The sequence below is a fragment of the Arvicanthis niloticus genome, chromosome 14, assembly GCF_011762505.2.
Source record: "Arvicanthis niloticus isolate mArvNil1 chromosome 14, mArvNil1.pat.X, whole genome shotgun sequence".
Classification (NCBI taxonomy): domain Eukaryota; kingdom Metazoa; phylum Chordata; class Mammalia; order Rodentia; family Muridae; genus Arvicanthis; species Arvicanthis niloticus.
Window position 1 is genome coordinate 45,724,990 of NC_047671.1, and position 25,249 is coordinate 45,750,238.

At 40.4% G+C, this 25,249-nt stretch overlaps 1 protein-coding gene across 1 annotated transcript in view; it reads left to right on the forward strand.

Annotated features, from left to right (window-relative positions):
- Positions 1–4,606: 4,606 nt before the first annotated feature.
- The window catches only part of Lars1 (leucyl-tRNA synthetase 1), a 48,422-nt gene continuing 27,779 nt past the window's right edge, over positions 4,607–25,249 (forward strand). The window contains exons 1-14 of the mRNA XM_034518258.2: positions 4,607–4,834; positions 6,663–6,787; positions 10,574–10,661; positions 11,042–11,122; positions 14,558–14,695; positions 15,832–15,993; positions 17,248–17,360; positions 18,063–18,126; positions 18,322–18,389; positions 18,634–18,859; positions 22,798–22,885; positions 22,966–23,042; positions 24,066–24,119; positions 24,900–25,040. Coding sequence (XP_034374149.1) covers positions 4,829–4,834; positions 6,663–6,787; positions 10,574–10,661; positions 11,042–11,122; positions 14,558–14,695; positions 15,832–15,993; positions 17,248–17,360; positions 18,063–18,126; positions 18,322–18,389; positions 18,634–18,859; positions 22,798–22,885; positions 22,966–23,042; positions 24,066–24,119; positions 24,900–25,040 — 1,431 coding nt within the window. The 5' untranslated portion in view covers positions 4,607–4,828. The remainder of the gene's footprint in view (positions 4,835–6,662; positions 6,788–10,573; positions 10,662–11,041; positions 11,123–14,557; positions 14,696–15,831; positions 15,994–17,247; positions 17,361–18,062; positions 18,127–18,321; positions 18,390–18,633; positions 18,860–22,797; positions 22,886–22,965; positions 23,043–24,065; positions 24,120–24,899; positions 25,041–25,249) is intronic.

Below are 25,249 nucleotides of genomic sequence, written 5' to 3' on the forward strand. Positions count from 1 at the left end.
AAAGCACTTTCCGTGAACGTAATCACTTTTCCCAGCTTGTGGCCATCAGGTCTAGAGTTTTCATTAATTGACAAAATTGCCTTTTTATAGTATTTATTGCTCTTGCTTGCTTGCTTGCTTGCCTCCTACGTATTTCCTGAGCCCTTAACTATATACCAGGTATTGGCAAATATCAGCCTTCTATGGCACAAGCTCATATTCTCTCAGCATCCTCAGGAGGTAAGTCTGATCATTATCTACATTTTCCTTTGTGGACTCAGATGTCCCAGGCTGAAGGAACTTGCCTAAAGTCACATAGATAGACAAGCCTCAAATCCAGACCTTGGCATCTGATTCCAAAGCCCATAAACATAAGCACTGTACACACCCCCACCCTCAGCTGACTCATGAACTGTGTTGGAAGTGGCGCACAGAATAATGTTGTCATCCATTGAGCTTATAAGTCCTAAAAGGATTATTCTTTTCTTCTCTTTTTCTTCTTATTGTTTGGATCATGGGGGAAAAAAAAAAACGTTCAGCTGTGTGTGATGGTTCACACCTGTGATCTGAGCCCCGGGGAGATGGAAGCAGGAGGTTCATGTGTTCTTGGCAAGCTTTGGCTACAAAGTGATTTGGAGGCCAGTCTGGGTTGCATAGCGAGGCCAGTTGTAAGAAAAATTGGAGAAGTGTAAAATAAAGGCGGGGCATGAATGTAAGAGAAGAGAAGCACTTATAAGCTAAAGCTAACAGTGAATAGTCATTGAGTATCATGTACCTGGGCATCTAGCAGGAGAAGTGTGCACAGTCCCTTCCTCTCAATCCCTTGTCATTTCAGTATAGAGAACTTAGGAAGATGGAAGATGGAAAAACAATGGCGCAGAAGGACTCAAAGGCAAGCCAAAATTAATTATAGCATCACAGATCTAAATTTAGAAAATGTACTATATTGAATGAAATAACCAGTGGGGCAGGTTTGGGTGGGAAAAACAGGGAGAAACTGAGTTCTATTAAGAGTTTTGAAGTATGAGTGTGCTGTGGTTCGGCAATCAGAAAAGGCATAGGACACAATTACATCACCATAACCAGCTCAATTAGCTCAATTAGTGCTTCTTAGAAGCATGGGTAAAGCTTTTCCCATTACATTGGACTAATGTTTTTAGACTTATTTTTCTAATGCCATAGATAGCTAACATTGTAAGATGCTTACAGACACATGTGCATACAGAAACAGGGTCTGTACACACATTACTTCGTTCATCCTCATAGTGATCCAATGATGTACATGCTATTATTACCTTTAAAAAGCAGTTAGTTGTGACCTCAGGAAATGATGATGTTGATCTGTTTGAATCATAGCTGAAGCTCTTATCCAGGATGCCGCCTTTCTAATTTCTAATTTCGTTTATTGATAGAGGGTAGACCTAGCAAGGAATGAATAATTCCTGTCAAAAAGTCATATTACTACTCATGAACATATTAATTTTTTAAAATTGTTTTAAGTGTGTGGGTGTTTGCCTGTATGTATGTTTGTGTACCATGTGAATGCCTGGTACCCTCAGAGCCCAGAAGATGGTGTTAGATTTCCTGGAATTAAAGTTACTGACAGTCGTGAGCCATCGTGTAGATTCTGGGAACTGGACCTTGGTGCTCTAAAAAAGTAGCAAGTACTCTGCCCCAGAAAAAAACAAAATAAAACAAAACAAAACCCTCTCAGTGTTGTAAATGTCTTTCGTCCCAGCTCTAGGGAGGCAGAGTCAGAATGATCTCAATTTGAGGCCAGTCCAGTCTACATAGTGGGTTCCAGGACAGTCAGGACCTCACAGAGAAGTCCTGTCTCAAAAATAAATAAATAAATAAATAAATAAATAAATTTGCCTTTAATTCCAGTGCTGGGAAGGTACAGGCAGGAGGGGCTCTATGAGTTTAAGTTCAGCCTGGTCTGCTGAGTGAGTTCCAGGACAGGCAAGGCTATACAAAGAAACCTTTTCTCGAAAAGCAAATGAACAAAGGAACCAAAAAACTAAAACTGTCTAAATAAAAGAGTAACAAGTGCTCTTAATCATTGCACCATCTCTCCAGCTTCCCCTCCCCCCATTAATTAGTGTATTTATTCACTTTTCTCCAGCTCTTTTATTGAGAGTTTGCACTTGGTTCTCAGGGACTTCTTGGCCTGACTGGAGGGAGCCAGGGAATGAAGCAACGATAACCGCAAATACATACATATATAGAAAAGCTGGGATTGGGTGGACTGGGCTCCTCTGTTGGAGACATGGAAGCACCCAGGTAGCTCAGCATGTTCATTGAACATAAATAAACAAGGAGGCAGGGTTATTATACATAGCTGAGCAAGGAGGCAGATTTAGATAATCTTGGTAGGTACAGTCTCTGTAGGGAAGCAGTATTCAAATGGGAAATATCCAGGGGGAGAAAGTTATGGTAGATGTTTTCTGTACACATGGACCAGAGGAAGGCTTTTGTTATCCTTTTAAGCCTCACCTTTGGGGGAGAGAGGCTGTACCGTTTTCCTGTGGGGCTGAGGAACTGGAGTTCTTGACATGATCATGCCCATATCAAAGACACAAATTCACTTCAGGACTTCATTCAATCAGTGCTTCCCTCCACGCTCCACACTTTATTTTATTTTTTTAAATTCTTTCACCTTCTTAACCGATGTTTCCATAGTCAAAGACACCATCACTTCTGAACAACAGCGGTAGCTTCCTGTTTTCACTACTATTCTGTTCTATTCTTCTTCAGAATGCTCTTCTTAACACGTAAATAGAACCAATTCCTTCCGACCTTAAACCTCTGAGTGGGCTCTCATTGCTTCTGCTGGTTTAATGTCTGCCTTTTCCTTTCACTCTCGACTCTCCATGAAAGAGACAACCATGCCTGTCTTGTTTAAGTGTCTCTCCAGCACCAGAAGAGTGTCATGTACATAAAGGATGCTAAATGGATGTTGTTGAATGAATGGAATCCAAACGACTGTTGCCCTCTTTTGTGGAGCTAGGAGTCAAACCTAGGACTGTGCACATGCTAAGCAGGCACTTAACCCCGGTTCCCTTTAGAAAAGTGGATTTTAGTCACTCTAATAAGAAATAAGAATACATTTAAAGGCATGAAGGTGGTTTTGCATAGTTTGCATTCACTGAATTACGTGTTTACTTTTGCTTTAATGTCTCACGCTCATTAAATAATTTGCTCCACAAGACAGCAACTAGTCTGTTTTGTTCTCTATTTTTATTCTGGTTCTGTGTCAGGTTCGTGGGAAATGCTTAATAAAGAATTTGCTGCATGAAAGATTTTAATTGCCAATGGGATTTGAGATGACAAATAGTAAAGGTTAGGTCACAATTGTAAAAGTACAACACCAGGACTGGAGAGACGGCTCAGCCCTTAAGAGCACTGACTGCTCTTCCAGAGGTCCTGAGTCCAATTCCTAGCAACCACATGGTGGCTCACAACTATCTGTAAAGGGATCCGATCTTCTGGTGTGTGTCTGAAGATAGCTGCAGTGTATTCATATAAATAAAAATAAATAAATATTTTAAAAAGTATAACATCAGTTATAAAAGCTAAGGAGGATGAGATTCTCTTACTAATTCAAAAATCTTACAAAGTGCCTGTCATGTGCCAGATACTGCTAGGCATAGTCCTACTGTCTTGAGCTTGAAGTCTTGCTGATGAACAGGCAATTAAATTTAGCTAGATTTTTTTTTTTTAAAAAGAGAGATAAAGAACAGAGCACTTCAGGGGATGTATAGGACACATTTAACCCATACCTGGGGTGTTAAGAAGTGATGTCTAAATTGTTACTAGTTACAAGAAGGTATTGACAAAGCATTCTTCCTTGTAGCCTAAGGCTCGCTTTCTTTCTTTCTTCCAACTTTTTTTATTGCTCTCATATCATACACCAGGTATGTATTATACCATAATTAAATTTTATATTTCTATACAATTACGTGTGAAAAAAATTCCTTAGTTCTGTTGGCAGCCATATGTTTGAGCTGTTCACCTCTCTTTAAGTGTTTTGAGGACACTTAATGTTTACTGGATTAATTGATATTAATCGGAACACCAGAGAGTAAAAGCTATTTCTCATCAGGTCTGTTCAATAGAATATTTTTTTTTTTTGTGCTGATGGAAGTATTTTTGCACATTTGCACATAGTTACATAGACAGGTGAGTACTTAAAATGTGGCTTGAGAGTGGACTGAGCTAAGCTTTGAGAACAGGTGGGTTTCCTGTCTCTCGCCTAAAGGTGCAGATTGTTTGGTAAGTGCTACTAAATGTCTACATGCTGGGCTGTTGAATGCCACCTGTAGTAATAAATACATGTGCATAGTGGCAAGCCATAATTAGCGCCTCAATTGCTGAATAGTAATCAATTCCGCATCCTGGCATCCTGACAGACGGACAGCTCCACCGGGTGAGAAGGCTGAAGTTGCTAATTCCACCTACTTTCGAGCGCACTTGCAGCAGTCCATCATCCCGAACTGCATCACGGATCTTGTAGTTTAACATAAGGTGACATTACTGCCGGTGTCACCTGGGCGTACGCCTATGGCTACAGATAACTTCCGGTATCGCTTTGTTTTCTGGGAATTGTAGTCCAAAGACGCTTGTTGGACTTCAGCAGTCGTGGTCTAGGAACTACAACTCCCTGCTGTCCGCGAGAGGCACCCGGGTGTAATCAGTGAGCTTTGCGATTGCCTCAGCAAGTGTGAAGTGTGTGCTTTGGTGTCTTGAGAGGCTAGGCTTTCACGAGTGGGAGGGAAAAGTTGGATCCACATCTCTGAGGGATTCATTGGGGCCACTGTACTGGATCTTCAGTCGTTTGGGAGGCGCCATGGCGGTGAGTTTGGGCGGGAAGAGCGTCCTCAGGTTCGGGCCCTGGAACCCAGCTGGTAGGGAACTCTGGTCTCACCGCATGCCGCTTGTCGCCGAGAAGGGGAACATCCCTTTCTGAAAGACGCCTTTCCCTCGCTTGAGGCAGGACTTTCTTAGAGAATCAATTTGTTTCTCTCGCTAGTTGAGCCAGGAACGTACTGTCTTCCCTTTACACTGGCTACTTGAATTCCGAATGCTGAGTTTCATCGTGTTTTTAATAAAAATAGAGGCGAAGAAGAACATTTAGCGTTTCAACAACAGCAAAAGTTGGGCATCTCACTGTGAATATGTTTAGTGCCCCCGAAGCACTGACTTTAAAATATAACCCTAATTTAAAATTAAGCAGCTGGACCCTGTCGCACAGATCTTGTAATCTGAGCTACTTTGGAGACTGAAATAAGAGGATTGAAAATTAAAGGTTTGCGTGGAGTTCAGAATGAGTTCAGAGCCAACCCGAATAACTTAGCAAGACTGTTTCAAATAAGAAGCGGAAAGGGGGGCTGCAGAGATGGCTCAGTGGTTAAGAGCACTGACTGCACTTCCAGAGGTCCTGAGTTCAGTGCCCAGCAACTACTAGGTGGCTCACAACCATCTATAATGGGATCCGATGCCATCTTCTGATGTGTCTGAAGACAGCGACAGTGTACTCATACAAAAAAATAAGTAAATCTTAAAAATCTTAAAAAAAAAAAAAAAAGTGAAAAAGGGAGATAGCTTAGTGTTAGAGCTTTTTTACTTAGCATGATCAAGTCCTTACATTCAAGGTCATCCTCCTGCCTCAGCTTCCTAGTGAGTGCTGGGATTACAAGCTTGTGTTACCATACCCATCTTGTATTTACATTTAAAAAGGTATTTAAAATGTCTTTACATACTGATTTGAAGTAGATAGATAATAATTGTTTATTTTTTTCTGTATGAGCAGAACTTTCTTCATCTGTTTATATATTCAACAAATGTGCAGTGAGCATCTTTTAGGTCAGCCCCTGTTAAGTGATGTGAGTTAACTCATCAGGCTGAGGCCTGGGTGATTGAACCCAACATAGTTTGGCAATATTATGCATTCTAGGGGTTGGGCACAGCTTAGGTAAAAAAAGTGGAGATGCCGAGCACAACTTAAATGCAATGCTACCAGCACTCTTGCCTGGTTTTTGCTTGTTTTCTTCAGTGAAAACAGTTTTTTTTTTTTACTTGATTCCTAGAAACTATATATGTTGAGGTACCATATGATGTTTCAGTGCATGCATACATTATGATCAGGTGAAATATCTGTTTCCTCAAATTTAACTACTTCATAGTGACATTAGTCTGATCTTTCTTCTAGTTCATTGTTGTGAGTCTAGGTATATGATCATTTTGGTGTTTCAAGACAGGGTTTCCTCTATGTATCCGTCCTGGACCTCACTCTGTAGACCAGGCTGGCCTTGAATTCACACAGATCCAGCTGCCTCTGCCTCCCGAGTGCCTGGATTCCAGGTGTGCGCCACCCCTTCTGGGCTCAGTAACTACTTTTTAAAACTCTTGTTCCTTTACATTTGAAGGTAGGCATGGGGATTTGAGCTGTCAGTGAGCAGCTTGAGTCTTTGTGAACCTGACTTTTTCTTTTCCTCTTGGTTTTTCACACAGGGTCTTATGTAGCCCAGGCTGGCCTCAGGCTTGCTGTATGGCTTAGAGTGAACTTGAATTTTAGATCCTCTTACTTCCTCGTCCCAAGTGTGGGGATTACAGACATGTGCTAGCATCCCTGGCTCTTACATTTTAAAGCAAGCCCTTTTGTCTTTTTGTATATTTAATAGGAAAGAAAAGGAACAGCCAAAGTAGACTTCTTGAAGAAGATTGAGAAAGAAGTCCAGGAGAAATGGGAAGCTGAGAAAGTGTTTGAAGTCAATGCCTCTACTTTGGAGAAGCAGAAACAGACCAGGTGAGTCTGAGGAACCTCTGGTTAACTGCCCCAGGAAGAGGGAGGGGAGAAACTGAGATGTCTGAGTGGGCTGAAGGCGCCTGAGAAGTCAAGGCAACTCTCTCTCCGGAATTCCTAGAGTTTGTTCATAAAACAAAAAAAATCCAAATAACCACATTTATTCATATGTATGTGTGTGCGTGTGTGCATGTGTGCGTGTTTGTGTGGGGATGTGTGGCGGTCAGAGGACAACTTGCAGGAGTCAGTTCTCTCCTACCATGAGGTTCTGAGGATTGACTTTGAGCCTTTGTCTGCTGATCCATCTCACCAGCCGATTCAGTTTTTTTTTTTTTTTTTTTTTTTTTTTTTTTTTTTGGTTTTTCGAGACAGGGTTTCTCTGTGTAGCTCTGGCTGTCCTGGAACTCCCTCTGTAGACCAGGCTGGCCTCGAAATCAGAAATCCGCCTGCCTCTGCCTCCCAAGTGCTGGGAGCACTGCCTGCTCTTCCAGAGGTCCTGAGTTCAATTCCCAGCAACCACATGGTGGCTCACAACCATCTGTAATGAGATCTGATGCCCTCTTCTGGTGTGTGTCTGAAGACAGCTACGGTGTGCTCAAATAAATAAAAAATAAATCTTAAAAAAACAAAAACAAAAACAAAACCAAAACCAAAAAAACAAAACAAAAGAAAAATACATGTGTGCAGATATAGTAGTGGTGGCTAGCTGAATTTTCTGTGTGCTAGGCAACACTATATTCTTGTTGAATTTTGAGAATTTTTTATTATGTTTATGATTATTTTTTAATGTTTATGGGAATTTTGCCTGCATGTATGTCCACGCACCATGTGGGTGCCTGGTGCATACAGAGGCTAGAAGAGGGTGTCCGTTCCCTTGGGACTGAAATCACAGACAGTTGTGAACTGCCGTATGGGTGCTGTGACCTGAACTCTGCTCTGACAGAAGAGCAGCAGATGCTCTTAACCTTTCTAGTCCCTCTTTTTTAAAAAAAAAAAAATTTAAAAATTTTCTTATTTTTTTTTCTTATTTTTGGATTTTCAAGACAGAGTTTCTCTGTGTAACACTGACTATTCTGGAATTCTGTAGATCGGGCTGGTCTCGTATTCAGAAATCTACTTAATAACCTTTTAGGGTGAGGATTTTTTTTTTTTTCTTTATTTTTTTTTATAGTTCAGCCATTACCTCTCTCCCAGTTCCCCTTCCCACAGTTCCTTATCCCATTCCTGCCACACCCCACCAGCCCCCATCTCCAAAAGGATGTCCTTCCAGGCCTCACCATTCCCTGGTGTGTCTTTTCTCACTGAGGCCAGAGCAGGCAGTCCTCTGCTGTATATGTGTCGGGGCCACAGACCAGCTAGTTAGTGTATGCTGCCTGGTTGGTGGCTCAATGTCTGAGAGATCTCAGAGGTCCAGGATAGTTGAGACTGCTGGTCTCCCTATGGGGTCATTCTCCCCTTCTGCTTCTTCTAGTCTTTCCCTTATTCAACCACAGGGGTACCCGACTTTAGTCCATTGGTTGGCTGTAAGTATCTGTGTCTGTCTCCGTCAGCTGCTCTTAGAGGACAGCCATGCTAGGCTCCTGTCTGTAAGCACACCATAGCATCAGTAATAGTGTCAGGCTTTGGAGTCTCCCCTTGAGATGGGTCCCAATTTGGGCCAGTCACTGGACCTTCTCTCTCTCAATCTCTTCTCTATTTTTGTCCCAGCACTTCTTTTAGACAGGAACAATTCTGGGTCAGAGTTTTTGACTGTGGGATGGCCACCCTGTCCCTCTACTTGATGCCCTGTCTTTCTCCTGGAGGTGGGCTCTACAAGTTCCCTCTCCCTACTGTTGGACATTTCATCTAAGGCCCCTCTCTTTGAGTCCTGAGGGTCTCTCACCTCCCAGATCTCTGGTACTTTCTAGACGGTCCCCCCACCTCCCATGTTGTGTTTTTTGTTTTTTGAAACAGGCTTTCACACTGTGTCAGGCTGGCCTCAAACTTGCCACAAAGCACAGAATTACCTGAGTTAATCTTCTGCCTCTGCCTCCTCTACCTAGGATTATACAGGCAAGTGACACCATGCTTGATCTATGTGATGTTGGGGATTAGACCCAGGGTTTGGATATCCTGGGTAAGCGCTCTACTAACTAAGCTATCCCCAACCTGGTAAACAATTTGTTTTACTATATTTTATAGATGGTGAAACATACCAAGAGGCTAAATTGATAAGAGTTCTCAGGCTGTGATTCTTTTATATTTCCCGACCCCTTTTGTTTTCAGGTTTTTTTGTTTTTGTTTTTTTTTTTTTTTGTTTTGTTTTGTTTTTTGAGTCTCTCTATTATTTGCTCTGGATGTTCTGGAACTTGCTGTGTAGACCAGGCTGGCTCTGCCTCCCCAGTGCTGGGATTAAAAGCATGGCCTCTACACCTGGCTCTGCCCTTTTAAGTATGAATCAGGCAAGACCAGCTTAGTTTCGGATATCTGATGAAATTACGGTGAGACCATAGACTGCTTTTAGGTCTTACTGATTCTAAAATCTAACCTCTTGACTTACTACTTAGCTCTAACGGAGTGCATGGGGTATGATGGACTTGCTGGCCTATGTTATCTATTGTTATACCTTAACCTGCTGCTCATTGCATCTGTTGTTAGGTTTTAGAATTTTAGTCCACTTTAAAGAAGTGCCATCAAAAATGAATCACAATGCTTTGCTCAGTAAAAAAAACGAGCTGTTGAGATATGTTCAGCGTGAAAGAAGATTATTAATATTGTGAAAAGGAAATTGTAAAAGTCTTTATGAAGCATACCATGCTTTATATAAAATTCCCGAGTGAGCCACGCTAAGTGATACATTGTCAAAGATCATATCCATATTTGTAAACTATGGAAAAAGAAGAGAATGACGAAAGGCAACTAGAGGTCACTGGCTTGTCCCTTGTGGGGAGGAGAGAGCATACATGGGTGGCATCACTGAGTTATAACTTGGAGGGTGCATTTGTAAGTGCTCAGTTATGCTACACACCATAATAAAATGAAAATTAATTTTAATTTTTTTTTTTTTTGAGACAGGGCCTCAATATGTAGCCCTTGCTGACCTGGGGCTCACTATTTATATAAGAGACCTCTTGCCTTCCATCCTGACTGAAAAATGAGCACTTATAAATGCACCATTTATGCTGTGTGATATAAATACATAGGTTACAAATAATTCTTGTGAAAAAGGAAGATAGTCTGAGACAAAACAGTCATTTATGAATATATGATGTTTTCAAAGTCAACCTTATTTTAATTGTTGGAGACCTCTTAATTTCAGGTTTATAAATTTAATATCTTTTTTGAAACAGTCTTACTTTGTAGTTTAGCTGGCCTAGAACGTTCTATATGAACCATGCTGGGCTCACATTCACAGAGCTACCTACACCTGCTTTTGACTCTCAAGTGGTGGAGTTACAGGCATGTGCCGCCCTCGCCAGCCTAAACCTGCTATCTTTTAAATGGGAAAACTTTATTTTTTTTGTATTATGTGTATGAGTTGTTTTGCCTGCATACAACTGTACCAGTGAATTCAGTGCCTTTAGAGTTTAGAAGAATTACAGATGGATGTGAGTTGTCATGTGGGTGCTGGGAACCCAACCTGGGCTTTCTTATGAGAGCAGCAATTGCTCATAAAACACTGAGCCATCTCTCCAGCTCCTGAAGTAACTGGACTCTAAACAGAGTACTTAAATAACCAAGCATCCTTTCTACCCCACTGCTTATTATGAAAGAAGTGTAACTTGTCTTTTCTACATGATTATTTTGCAGCAAGGGCAAATACTTTGTCACCTTCCCATATCCATACATGAATGGACGCCTTCATTTGGGACACACGTTTTCCTTAACCAAGTGTGAGGTAAAACTCTTTAAGTTTACTGAGATGGGACAGGGAGGATCTATAATAAATACCCAGGTTGAAGAAAATTGTATGTATAGAATTTACTTCCTATTAAATTCAAATTCTTACTTGTAAAGAGTAATTTTGATAGTCGAATTTTTTAATTTTTGTTTGTGTGCCATATGTCTATTTGTCCAGGGTTCTAGACACGTGTACTTGTTCAAAATTTGTGTGTTGGTGAAAAAAACATTAAAAGGATAGTGCATTAGGATCGTTGAGTGACACGATGTCTGGTGTTCTAAAGCTGGGAAGACAGAAACAGTGCTGCTGTCGAAGTTAGCATTTTGTGTACATCTACCATTTATGTCTGTAATTGAGATTTGACTTTCTTCCTGTAGTTTGCAGTAGGATACCAGAGATTAAAAGGAAAAAGCTGTCTCTTTCCCTTTGGGTTGCACTGTACCGGTATGCCTATTAAGGTAAGACTGCAAAGAGGGTTGCTTCTACTCGTTAACTTAGAGTAACCGTAATACCAGGTTTTCGGTTTTTGAATTGGATTTTCACATTGCACCAAATGAGTTAAATTTGTTATAGTAAAAATTAATTACAAAAACATTGGAAGGGCTAGGGAGATGGCTTAATGGGAAAAGCACTTGCCAAGCAAGCCTGATGACCTAAGCTTGGAGCCGCAGAGTCCACCTAAACGCCAGCCACAGCAGAACATGCATAATGTATAATGTCATTGTGCCCCTATCAGGGAATGGGAGCAGAATATTGTCAGAAGTTCGGGGTCAATTAGCCTGGCATATTGAGCAGTGAACAAGAGAGTCTATCTCAAGATGTCCTCTGACTTCCACACGTGTGCTCATACGTAAGCCCACGCGAACTAATCGAAGAAGGGCTGTGTGTGGTCCTTCGGAGTTGACACAAGGGTTCAAGGCCAATCTGAACTACACTGTGTGACCCTGTTTCAGGGAGAAGGAAAAACACTAAGGACACAGAATTGCACAAGTGATTTCTGTTTTTGTTGTTGTTGTTTTTTAATGTGTTTTGAGTAATTTATACTTTCCTATCTGTTGGAATAGGGTAATTATTTTTAACAAGTAACATGTACAGTGATGTATACATTTGTACGCACAGAAATACAAAATAATTAATACACATCATATTTTGACCATTTTTGCAAGTTCATGCCTTCATTTGTTGCTGGTGCATGGTAATGCATACCATTTATCTCAGCGCTTGGGAGGTAGATGCGGGTGGGTATGAGTTTGAGGTCAGCATGATCTACACAGTGACTTTCAGGCCAGCCAGGAGGCAGAGGCCAGCAGATCTGGTCTACTAGTCTACATAAAGAGTTCTAGGCCAGCCAGATCCACACAGTGAGACCCTCTCTCAAAAACAAAACAAAACAAAACAAAACAAAACAAAACAAAACAATAGCCTATTTTAGAGGTAATTCCCAATGAAAAATGGATTAGAAAACTAGAATTTAAAAGATTCTCTCTCTCTCTTTTTTTTTGGAGAAATACTTTGTAGGCTTTGGTTGTTCTGGAACTCATGTAGACCAGGCTAGCCTGAACTCACAGAACTCCTCCTTCCTCTGCCTTCTGAATGCTGAGATTAAAGGCATGAGTAACCACAACTGGCTGAAAGCAATTTTAAAAGTAATAGAATTAGGATTTTTTTTTTTTTCTGTTAGACAATTTCTCATGTAGCCTAGGCTGTCCTTGAACTTGTGTAGCCAGGATGACCTGCTTCTGTCTACTAAGTGCTGGAAATACAGGTGGTGCCATCATGCCTGGTGAATGTGGTACAGGGTTATAGAACCCAGGCCTTCGTGTGGCTGAGGTGAGCACTGATGCTCAAGACGCACCCCCCCCCAGCCCAGGAACTTCTCATTCCCTAGCCTGTTTTGGCAAATGTCTGACTTGCAGAAGAGGAGAAAGGATGGCACAGGGAATACATAATGCTTTGTACTTTGTCCACTGCCTTTGCTTTAGCTCTGGCAGCTCACACCTAGGCACCCAAGCCTTTCTTGTAGTTACTCTGTGTACTTTGTATAAGTGAGTTGCCGATGTCATGCTATTCACCTATCTTAGCATGCATCTCTCTCTCTAAATACATAGAGTACATCTTTTTTATAGTGTATATTTATTTTGTAGTATGCATTTTGTGTGTATCTCTATAATGTGCATTCCTTTTGTATCATTCTTCGATTGTTATGTGAATCTCTTTGTAGTGTGTATCTCTCTCCCATAGTCTTCATCTCATTTGTAGCATGTGTCTTTCTTTCCCTTAGAGCATGCATCTATCTTGTAGTGTGCACCTCTGGAAAGCAAGGTCATCCTGTGCATCCCTGCAATCACATCATCTCCTTTGACTGAGCGTTGATGTGATATGTCACCTTCTACTCTCTCCTTTGGTTGTCTCAGGATGTCTTTCCTGATGGCATTTTTATAATTTCTTTTGTGGGTTGGGCTTTACATGTAGTTCACTTTAGACATTTTAGTTGTTTGTTATGGATGTTAATGCTTGCTTGGATTAGATACTTCGAAAAGAATACTACATAAATGAGGCATAAACTTCCCACTGCATCACAACAGAAAGCACACAATTTTAGTAATATTAAGTTAAAACATGTGACAGTGTGACAGAGTTCCTCATTCTAAGGGCATCTTCTTTTGTAATTAAAAAGTAGCCTAGCCACGAGATGGTGGTGCACTCCTTTATTTCAGTACTCAGGAGGCAGAGGCAGGTGGATCTCTGAGTTCGAGGCCAGCCTGGTTTACAGAATGAGTTGCAAAATTGCCAGGGCTACACAGAGAAACCCTGTCTTGGAAAAAAAAAAATAGTTTATGCGGACAGTGGCACTATTTTGAGAAGCTCTGAATGCCCTATCATTCAGTAACCTTGTGGTTTGAACATCTTTTGATGATCCTGGCTTACTTAAATTACTGTATTTGTGTTTGCAAAATGATGATTTTTGTTGTTGTTGTTGTTGTTGTGTGTGTGTGTGTGGGGGGGTACTGGGAATTAAATCCAGTATCTGTTCTTTACCACTGGGTCACATCTTCACACCAGTGGTAGTGACTTGTCCCTTTCAGTACTGGACTTCGAGGCAGGGCCTTGTTTTACAAGTAGTCTCTTCATGCCTCGATTATATTCATACTTCTTTCTATTTAATTTTTATGCTGAGACAGTATTGTTAACTTGCCCAGGGTGGCCTTGAGCTTGCAGTCCCCCTACCTCAGCCTCCAGAACAGCTAGCTGTATGTGCCCCTAGGGTCATTTCAAATAATACCTTTCTAGTTGTACCTTATTAACGGAAACTCTTCTGGATGTAAGAGCCCTTCCTTACTCTGATAATTTCAGTCCTGTCTTTTCAATGGTTTTTCTGTTTTGGAAGTGAACCCATGACAACTGGGAAGAGCTATGGCAGGAAGCACAGTTCTGTAGCTTCTTAGCTTATACCTTAGATACATCACTTCATGTCAATGTCTGTTCTCCTACTGCTTGTCCTGTCCTCATAGCAGGGGTGCTCATAGCTAACAGAGGGTAAGCATTTACCTTTCACTACAGAGATAATACTAATCTTTAAAATGAGAAACTGTTACTAGTATTGTTACTTATAATAACATACTGTGTTTTATGTGTCTTTGCATTTCTGCTGTTCAGTGTATCACTATGCTACATTGAGTACTGTAGATATTGATTAAAATACAAACTATATCAGTGGATTTTGAGGTATGTGATTTGCATCTTTTGGGTTTTCTATAGTGATAATTTATTTAACGGTGTGTATGTCGATATATATGTTGCACAGAATTTCAGAAAGCCAATTTTAGTTGGCCTTGGAAACAGCATTATCTCCTTGAGTTCTGAACTCAGCTCTCCCTAATGTCTCGGTCTAGGCCTGTGCTGACAAGCTGAAAAGAGAAATAGAGCTGTATGGCTGCCCTCCTGATTTTCCAGAGGAAGAAGAGGAAGAGGAAGAAAGCAGTGCTGACCCTGCAGATGTGATAGTGAAGGCTAAAGCTAAGGGAAAGAAGGTCTGCTGTCGTTTATGTCTCAGTTGTCTCGGCTGATGTTTTCATTGTTGGTTTGCTTGTACATAACCAGCATGGCCCTGTACCTGAAACATGGAATGTACTTGATAACACAAAGACAGTATTGAATCAAATTGTTTAGATGGTTCATTGGGTAAAGAGCTTTCCAGGTAAGCACAGCATCTCCGTCCCAGCAGTCCGTTGTTGCATTGGGAGAAGGAGACAGAAGAATCCCTAGAAGCTGGTGGCCCAGGTAGTCTGGACTCACAGCATCCAATAACAAGCAGACCCTGTCTCAAACAAGCTGGAGGGCTAGAAATGCTACCAGAGGTTGTCGTGGCCTCCATGTGTACACCAAACATACATTATACATGTATCCACAAGATGAAAACTACATCAAATCAAAGGACCCTCGTTCTCTTCCCAGTTCTCTCATGGTGGCTTATGATCACTGTGTCTCTAGTCCCAGGGTACCTGATTCCCTCTTTTTTGTCTCTGGGTACCTGTGTGCACATGATACACAGACATACATGCAGGTAAAACACCCATATACAATATTCATTTTAAAAAATCAAATAAAAATTTATCTCACTCTATATATTTTTGGTTTAAAAGCATTTCAAGACAGCACAGTGTTTCAGTGTAACTTTTGCCCACCTTCCCTAATGTTACTCTTCTGTAACTATGATATAGTCATTCTACCTAAGCAGCTAACATTAGTGCAGTGCTGGATAGTAAATACTGAGAGTTCATCTGAAGGCTTTTTAAGAAGGGGGCTTTATTGTTTTAAAGATTTAGTTTTAATTATGTGTATATGTGTGTCTGTGTGGGTATGTTATATGCAGATGCTTACAGAGTCTGGAAGAAGGTGTTGGATCCCCTGGAACTGGAGTTACAGGCAGTTGTGAATAGCCTGGCATGCACTTTTACTTGCTGAGCTATCTCTACAGCCTCTTTACTTGAATTGGAAAGTGTGTGTGTGTGTGTGTGTGTGTTATTCAAGGGCTATACAGTGAGACCCTTTCTTAAAAAGAAGCAAACAGAATCCCCAAATAGGATTACTAAATTAAAAAGGCTGTAGTCCTGGGATGCTGAACAGTGGTTGGACAGGCTTCAATGGAGTTTGTGTTTGTTTTCAGAGTAAAGCTGCTGCCAAAGCAGGATCTTCTAAATACCAGTGGGACATCATGAAATCCCTTGGGCTTTCTGATGAAGACATAGTGAAGTTTTCTGAAGCAGAGCATTGGCTTGATTATTTCCCACCACTGGCTGTTCAGGATCTGAAGAGAATAGGTTTGAAGGTATGCCATCACCTTCAGTGTTAAAGAAGAAAGATTAATGGAAGTGGGTGGAGGGATGGCTCATTGGTTAAGAGCACTGGTTGCTTTTTCAGAGGTCCTGAGTTCAATTCCCAACAACCACACGGTGGCTCACAACCATCTGTACTGGGATCCAGTGCCCTCTTCTACCATGCAGTCGTACATGGAGATGGAGCACTCCTGTACATAAATGAATTTTAAAAATTAAAAAAAAAGATAATGGAAAAAAATTTACAATAATATATTCTGGCTGAGTGTCACCAGTAATTTAATTAGATTGACAAATACTGGGATTTAATGTAAGGAAAAAAACCTTTCAATATCTGTCTTTCCAGAATAAATTTATTAGCAAATGGTAGAAAGGAATTATTATTTAAAGAATATAAAGATACCAAAGTTCAACCTGAGTATGTTGATTGTATTACTTAATTCCTTTTAAATTTATTGTAAATCTTATATGTTAGGTAATGTGTAAGAGTGGTTTTATTTTGGTTTTTGTTTTTCTAGACAGAGTTTTTCTGTGTATCCCTAGCTAACTTGGAACTTTGTAGAACAGGATGGCCTCAAACTTGGAGATCCTCCTGCCTCTTCCTCCTTAGGGCGGGGGATTAAAGGTGTGTGCCACTGCCCAGCAAATATGTGTGTTGTAAAGCCTATTAATCAAACACAATATTTTAATGATTTATATGTATTTACGGTATGAAGCTAGACATTTTTAAATATGTGATCTAATTTTAATTTGGAGTAAAGAGTAGGAAGGTAAACAGTTGACTCAAAAGAATCCTTGTTTATAAGAATTATCTTTTCGGGCTGGAGAGATGGCTCAGGGGTTAAGAGCACTGACCGCTCTTCTAGAGGTCCTGAGTTCAATTCCCAGCAACCACATGGTGGCTCACAACCATCTGTAATGGGTTTGATGCTCTCTTGTAGTGTGTCTGAAGAGAGCAACAGTATACTCATAAAAATAAAAGATATATATATATATATATATATATATATATATATATATATATATATATATTTTTTTTTTTTTTTTTTTTTGGTTTTTCGAGACAGGGTTTTTCTGTGTAGCCCTGGCTGTCCTGGAACTCACTCTGTAGACCAGGCTGACCTCAAACTCAGAAATCCGCCTGCCTCTGCCTCCCAAGTGCTGGGATTAAAGGAGTGCGCCACCACCGCCCGGCAAAAGAAATAATTCTTAAAACAAAAGTATTATCTTTTTTTTTTCCCCTCTAGGTAGACTGGCGGCGTTCCTTTATCACCACGGATGTGAATCCTTACTATGATTCTTTTGTCAGGTGGCAGTTTTTAACTTTAAGAGAAAGAAATAAAATTAAATTTGGGAAGCGGTGAGTTTGTTTTCTTTCAGTATAAAAAACTAAAAATCATAACTCTTGCATTACAATTCAGTACATATGTCTTGTATCTACCCATCTGTCATCTGTCTGTCTGTCTTACCTCTTTTCTCTTTTTCCATCATTCTCTTCCTGTTTTGTTGTGTCTTTTATTTTCCTTTACTCTTGCCAGTGTCTTATTTTTTTATTTTCATATTTTTTGTGTTGAATTTAGGACCTTGTACCTCCTTCCTTAACAAGGCATTTTGTCACTGGGCTACAGTTTCAGGTTCTTGCTGGTCAGTGTCCTAATTTCTCTGAGTTGTTTTATTTTCAGCAGCTAGAACCAGAGAGAGTGGCATGATTCTGTTCACACCACTAGCAAACTTATTTTGTGTTTTAGCTTATACTTCTGTGTGCAGATCAAGTAAAAGTGACTTACACTTCATATGTGACTTTATCTTGTAGTTGTGTTCCATTACCAAAGGCTAAGGTTAGACCATAGTTTTCAGTAGTGTTCCCTTTCATGAACATGGAGATATTAGTAGCTATACCTACAGAACCACTTATCAAAACATAAAGCATAGATTTATAGACACTGACTCAGATGAGAGTCTTAGCTATAATTCACACTTGTACGATATTGTTGACACTAGCTGATAAATTACAATGTAACTTGACTATGACAGTATCTACTGCTTATTGCTCTTTTTTTAGGTACACTATTTATTCCCCAAAAGATGGACAGCCTTGCATGGATCATGACAGACAAACTGGAGAGGTGATTATCTCGGATACCAAATAGTTACTGCAATACTCTTTAGTGTGGCTAGACCACGAGTACTCTCTTCATTAGAGGAAGAGCTAATTCCCATGCGCCAGAGTCTGTGTCAGAAATTACAATCAGATCCCTCCATGGCTAGCAGGTCGAATCCACATCTTTTCCCTTAGAGCTTTCCCTTGTTTATTTGTTTAGGGTGTTGGACCTCAGGAATATACCCTGGTCAAACTGAAGGTGCTTGAACCATACCCATCAAAATTAAGGTAGGTTTGTTAAAAATTATTATTATTATTATTATTATTATTATTATTATTATTATTATTATTGGAGACTGGGTTTTGCTTTGCAGCCTAGTACTCTTACCTCAGCCTTCTGGGTACTGAGATTATAGATGCCACTATGTCTGACTTGATTTATCATTTGAACAATCAGGTAACTATGAGGGAATCCATCCACATTTTTAATATAAATATGTGTTTGTTTGTTGTTGTTGTTTTTTTTTCTTAGTGGCCTGAAAGGGAAAAATATCTTCCTAGTAGCTGCTACACTCAGACCTGAGACTATGTTTGGACAGACAAATTGTTGGGTTCGGCCTGATATGAAATACATTGGGTTTGAGACAGCAAATGGAGATATATTCATCTGTACCCAGAGAGCAGCCAGGAATATGTCATATCAAGGCTTCACCAAACACAATGGAGTGGTGCCCGTTGTGAAGGAGTTAATGGGAGAGGTGAGTTGGGGAGCATACTCTCAATTTTCATTGCATAATTAGAAGGAAATATTATCTCTGGAGCTTGAAAAAAAATATCAAAACCCTTTGTATTTCGACTATCCATGAGGTAATGTGTGCAGGGCATTTGTATTTTGGTGACTTATTACAAGTGTATTGGCTTAAGCAAGCCCCACCCAAGTCAAGGCACAGAGCTGTCCTAGTGTTCTCTAGAAGGTTCTGCCATGCTGAGTCCTCACCCCTCCAAAGGGACCTCTGCCCCTCTTCATCCCTGCTAAGTGCTGTGCTTGAACTTGACCTAATGGAACCATTCTGTGTGTCCAGCCAACTCCAGCATTCTGTTTGTGTGGTCTGTATGTGTTGTTGCCTTTTTATTTACTATATAGTAGTAACTTCATGATCCCTAAAGTCATGTTTTTGGAGTTTGTTTCAACTTAGTATTTGATTGAAAAACACATAGTTCTTCCTTGGGTTAATAGCTCCGTGAGAATAATGTTCTTGAAAACATTGCCCATGTTTCTGAGATTGGAATGAGAACTGCTTGTCTTCTATTTAGTAAATGATGACCTCGGTTTTTTGATAAATAACCTTTTACAGGAAAAAATGTGATAGACTACTGTCTTGCTTTTAGTTGAGTTTTATTTCTTATTTATATTGTAGTTTTGTTGTTTTTTGTTTGTTTGTTTGGTTTTTAAGAAAGGCTCTTATGTAGCCCAGGCTAGCATTAACGTTGCTACATAGTCAATGATGACTTTAAATTTCCTGTCTCTGCCTTCTGAGTGCTGGGATTATAGGCATGTGCCATGACAGTCAATGTTACATGATGGTGCGGATTGAACCCAGGGTTTCCTACGTGCTGGGCAAACACTACACCGGCTGGGCTACAGCCCTAGCCATTTCGTTGTTTTTTGGTTGTATTAGACATCTTATTGGTAACCTGTCCTGGTCTTGAACTTGTGTCATTTCTTCTGCCTCTGCCTGCCAAGTCCTAGGATTATAGCCACTGCTCACCTGATCTTTTGTAAACTTTTACAAGATTCAAAAGTCAAAAGATGGCCAGGTGTGGTCATGCATGCCTTTAATCCCAGCACTTGAGAAGCAGAGGCACAACGATTTCTGTGAGTTTGAGGCCAACTTGGTCTACAGAGTGAGTTTCAGGACAGCCTAGGGGTATTACACAGAGAAACCTTGTCTCAAATAAAAAAAGGAAAGAAAAAAAAAGGAAAGAAAGAAAAAGTACAAGACATTTTTAAGCTGGGGTGTAGTCAGTAGAGAGCCTGCTGGTGTTGTGAGGTCGTAAGGCCTCAGCATCGTCAGGGGAAGTAGACAACCATGCTTATACATTTTCCTTTCCAGATGTAGTCAAAGGTGTCTGTGTCCTGTGTGTTCTTCCAGAAACGTTTTCATGGTTTGGCAATACATACATTACAGGCAAATACATAACGGATATTGTGCTGTGCGTCACTTTCTGTTACTCACTGTCTCAGTAGTCAGTACCGGACAGTTTGCTTGTGGTTGCTTATAACTACACAAGCGTCCACTGGTTGGCTTTTATTTTAATAGATGGGAGTTTGAATGCTTTGTCTTTTATTTTAGCAGCAGTTTCTGTTTTGTTTGAGCAGTTCTTAGAAACAGTATTAACAGTACATTGTTTCCTGTTCTTTCTATTTTTAGTTTTAATTTGTTATTTGTGTGTGTCATAGCCCATGTGTGGAGATTCAGGACAGCTTTCAGGAGTCTGTTCTCTCCTTCCACCACTCAGCTTGTCAGGCTTGAAGTACAAGTGCTGTTTTCCAGAGTCAGCTTGTGGCCCACCTGCTCTTTTCTTTCTGTCCCTTCAGTACTAGGGACTGACCGTTGCCATGCTAAACAGATGCTCCATCCCTGAGCTGTGGCCATCAGGTGCTCCATCCCTGAGCTGTGCCCCACAGGTGCTCAGTCACTGCTGCACCCTAGTGCCTTGAAACATGTTTACACTAAATTCCCCAGGCTGACTTTGAACTAGCTATATAACCTCTGAGCAAATGGAATTACAGCTGTACCACCAGGTGTGGGGTTCAGTGTTACATATAAAGTGGGCTTCATTATGCCATTTTTATCCATGTACATAATGTATTTCAATCATTTTAACCCTCCCTGCATTACCTTCTCTTGTCTTCCCCACCTCCATTCTCAATGATCCCCTTCCTTCCCCATCCTTCTTCTACTTTCATGAATTTGTTAGGTTTTTTTTTTTTTTTTTTTTTTTTTTTTGTGATTCAGTAAGTTTCATATGGTTGCTTACAGGAGTAATTGTTTCCTGTTTTTTTTTTTTTTTTTTTTTTTTTTTTTTCTTTGTTTTGTTTTTTAAGTCAGGGTCTCTTTACAGAGGCCTGGGGTCCTGGAACTCACTGTGTAGACCAGCCTGACTTCAGACTCACAAAGATCTTCCTGCCTCTACTTCTCTGGGAATGCTGGGATTAAAGGCATCACATTTGTTACTACACCGTACTGTTTCCTGTTCTTACTGTATCTTCTCACAATGTTAGAACAGGTTTTTGAAACTGCTTTGATATGTAAATTGTACCCATGTGATTGCTGATTCTACAAAGGTACACACACACACACACACACACATCCACCAATACAATGGAATGGTGCAGAATGAGTGTGCAGCTGCAGGCCCTTTGTTGCCTTATACAAGTACAGGTCCAGAGCTTCGTGGTGCTCAGGAAGTAGAGGCAGGAGGATCACTGTTAGTTCTATGCCAGTCTGAGTTACAGAGTGAGATATGGGACACTAGAAGGAGAGAGGAAGATATATATGTATGTATATATGTGTGTCGGGGGGGGAGAGGGAGAGAGAGAGAGAGACAGACAGAGAGAGAGAGAGAGAAAGAGAGAGAGAGAGAATACATAGGCCCAATGTTGCCATGTTTTCTAAATTTTTTGAGGCAATCAGGAATTTTTTTTTACTTCAATTTGAATTCATAATTATACAGATATATAGAATTCTATTTTCTTGATAGGACATTTTGGTTATTACCTAATATTTTGGTCACTGAAAGCAGTGGTTTTGTGTAGCGGTTCTCAACCTGTGGGACGAGAACCCTTGTGGGGGGGTCACATTAAATATTTACATTATGGTTCATAACAGTAGCAAAATTACAGTTATGAAGTATCAGCGAAATAATTTTACTGACGGGGTCACTGCAACATGAAGAATTGTATTAAAGGTCGAAGCATTAGGAAGGTTGAGAACCACTAGTGTAGTGTTTTACTAGTGTAAGTAACATAGTGTTTAGTAAGTTTCTTTTTTATGTTGCATATTCTGTGCATATGGGCATGTATGTGTAAGGTGTGTCATGCACTGTGTATGGAGAATAAACTTTTGGAAGTCATTTCTCTCCTACCACATGGATCCTAGGAATTCAATGAAAGTTGTTAGACTTGTTGGCAAGTGCCTTCACCTGCTGAGCCATCTTGCTAGCACATTTTGGACATTTTGTAGCTCTTGCTATGGGTCTTGATACTTTTTTTCCTCAAGAAATACAATGTCACAGGTTAGTATACTAAGATTCCTATTGCATTGTCAAGTTTGGTATTCTCATTTTAGATTATTTTTAACCATTTATTTAAAATCATAGAATAATGATTTTACTTTTTCTTTATTTTAAACTGTTTATTTGGTGGAGTAATTGTGTGCACTTATGGTGAACAGCATGATGTTTTAAAATCTGTATACACGATAGAATATCCAAGTAGAGCTAACAGTCCCTCACAGACTTCCCACTTGTTGTGAGAACATGTACAATCATTGTGATTTTCACCGTGTCATTAACTGCAGCACCTGCTTTGTGCAGATGCAGCTCTCGGGAGCTTCTTGGCCTTAACATTTGAATGTTATTTAACTTTTTGTTACTGCAGCTACATTTCACCGTTTTGCTGCTCTCTATGCAGGAAATCCTTGGGGCTTCACTCTCCGCACCGCTGACATGCTATAAGGTGGTCTATGTTCTCCCTATGCTGACCATTAAGGAGGATAAAGGTACATATTTGTTCTTAGAAGGCTTTGCTAATCATATTCTGATTCATTGTATTAGTTAATTTTGCTCTGTCTTTTATAAGGCACTGGAGTGGTCACAAGCGTTCCTTCGGATTCCCCAGATGATCTTGCGGCACTCAGAGACTTGAAGAAAAAGCAAGCAAGTATTCCTTTCATGTCCTTGTTTTTAATTCAACATGGCATCAGTGAGTGCTGCCGAGCAGCTGGGAGACTAGGCTAAGAACAGACATGTTTGACTCTGGACCGTTACTGCTAACCTGGTTTTCAGGGTTTGGATGTTTGCGGTCGGACAAGTCTATGACAGATTCGAGAAGGCTATGTGTGTGGGAACTGTGCGCACCATCGCACAGGGGACAGAGTGGCACGTTTGGTGTTTTACTCTACCACTGCCACCTTACTCTTGAGACGGTTGCTCACGGAACCTGGAGCTAGGTTGGTAGCCAGCAAGTCCCAGAGGATTCTCCTCTCCATGTTGTGCAGTGTTGGGGTCACCTGGCTTCTCACATGTGTGCTGAGGATTTGAACTCTGGTCCTCAAGCTTCTGCGGCAGGTGCTCTTACCCACTGGCTCATTCTCCCAGCCCCAGGAAAACTTTATATTCGTATGTTCATTACAGCCCTGAGTATCACCCTTAACTGGAGTGCTGTCTTGATGTCTGTGTGCGTTGTTACACCTGACTGCAGTTCCTACAGGCGTGTTCAACCTATGGCCTGTGGATTACATGTGTCACAGGATAGCTGTGGATTGGGCTCAATGGAAACAATCGTAAACTTATTTAAAACATGAAGTTTTCTTTGTAAGTTGATTTCATAGTTCATAATTGGGAATAGATGACAGGTTTTGTTATAGTGTCAAATTACTGGAGGTTATGCCTGAAGGTCATTCATATTAAGGTAAACTGTTGAGTTTAAAAGCTTAAAGGTCCCTTCATGAGATATTTGACAAATTTAAAAATTGTTCTATATGGAGAGAATGAATAATGGAAGAGAAGTTTAAAGGCAGGCAAGAGGGAGGCTGAGGCAGGAAGATCTTAAGTATAAGGCCAGCATAGGCTACATAGTAAAGTCTTGCCTAAGGCGGGGAAAACATTGAGTTTGTTTTTCTTATTGATTGTATTAGTAACAAAATTGAGCATTAATGTTAACTTACAAATTTTCTGTAGGCCTTACGAACAAAGTACGGAATTAGAGATGACATGGTCCTGCCATTTGAACCGGTGAGTATGTGAGTGTTCACAGGCTTGATATGTCTTTATATCAGGGGGAAAAAGAGGCATTTCCATGTTTTCCTTGTAACAAAAATAAATAATTGGTAGAGTTTTAAAATAAGAGAGGGAATTTTCATACTTTAATTTCCTATTGTAAATAACAGTAAAAGAAAAATGAACAGTACACATTTTCTTTCCACTTGTCCCCTGTAGTTGGTAACAGACAGCCTTTTAGTCTCATTGGTTTCATACTATATTCTTAGTTTAATTCCCTGCATTGTAAAGATAATGCTGGACCACACTGAACTCATGAATATTTATTTTGTAGCCTTGCAGGCTGTTTAGTGTTTGTTGTTTTTCTTGTTAGTACCTGCAGAAGAAAGGTCAGAAGACTTCTAGCAAATGACTTTTATGCAGCGTCTAGGAGAGTGAGCATGGCCATGCTCAATGCCCTGGATGTGATCCTAAGCACTCGGGGAAAGACTTCAAGAGTTTAATATAAACTTGAAACCATTCATAAAAGTAGTTAACATTCTTCAGTTGTTGCTCCTTAGTTATTCAGTGAACTGTGAGGCAGAGGGTGAGAGCAGGGGTTGCATGTGCTGTTCCTGTGGTAAGGGAGTGTGCACATCCATCTGCAGGCTAGTGGTCTGTGAGCACTGAGTGTATGCTACTGCCTGGTGTTGGTAAAATCTAAGGTGACTTTGCAGAGCATCAGTGGCAAAAGAACCATGTCCACACGGATTGTGTCTGCCTTTCAGCATGAATACATTCTGGTGTTCTCTGCAGGTGCCAGTCCTTGAAATCCCAGGAATTGGAAATCTTCCTGCTGTGACCGTTTGTGACGAGCTGAAAATTCAGAGCCAGAATGACCGTGAAAAACTTGCAGAAGCAAAGGAGAAATTGTATCTAAAAGGATTTTATGATGGTGTATGTCATGATTTTTATTGTTTCTATTTGTAGCTGTATGGTCTGAGTTAATTCTTTGCTCAAGTGTTAAGTTTGCTCACTAAGTAAGAAGTTGGAAGATATCAGGTCTATAGCAGGCCTGTAACAGACAGGGTTGAATAGAGAAGCCGGTGTGAAATATGCTTGGTTCCCCTAAAAACCACCAGAATGATCATAGTACAGTGGTTCTT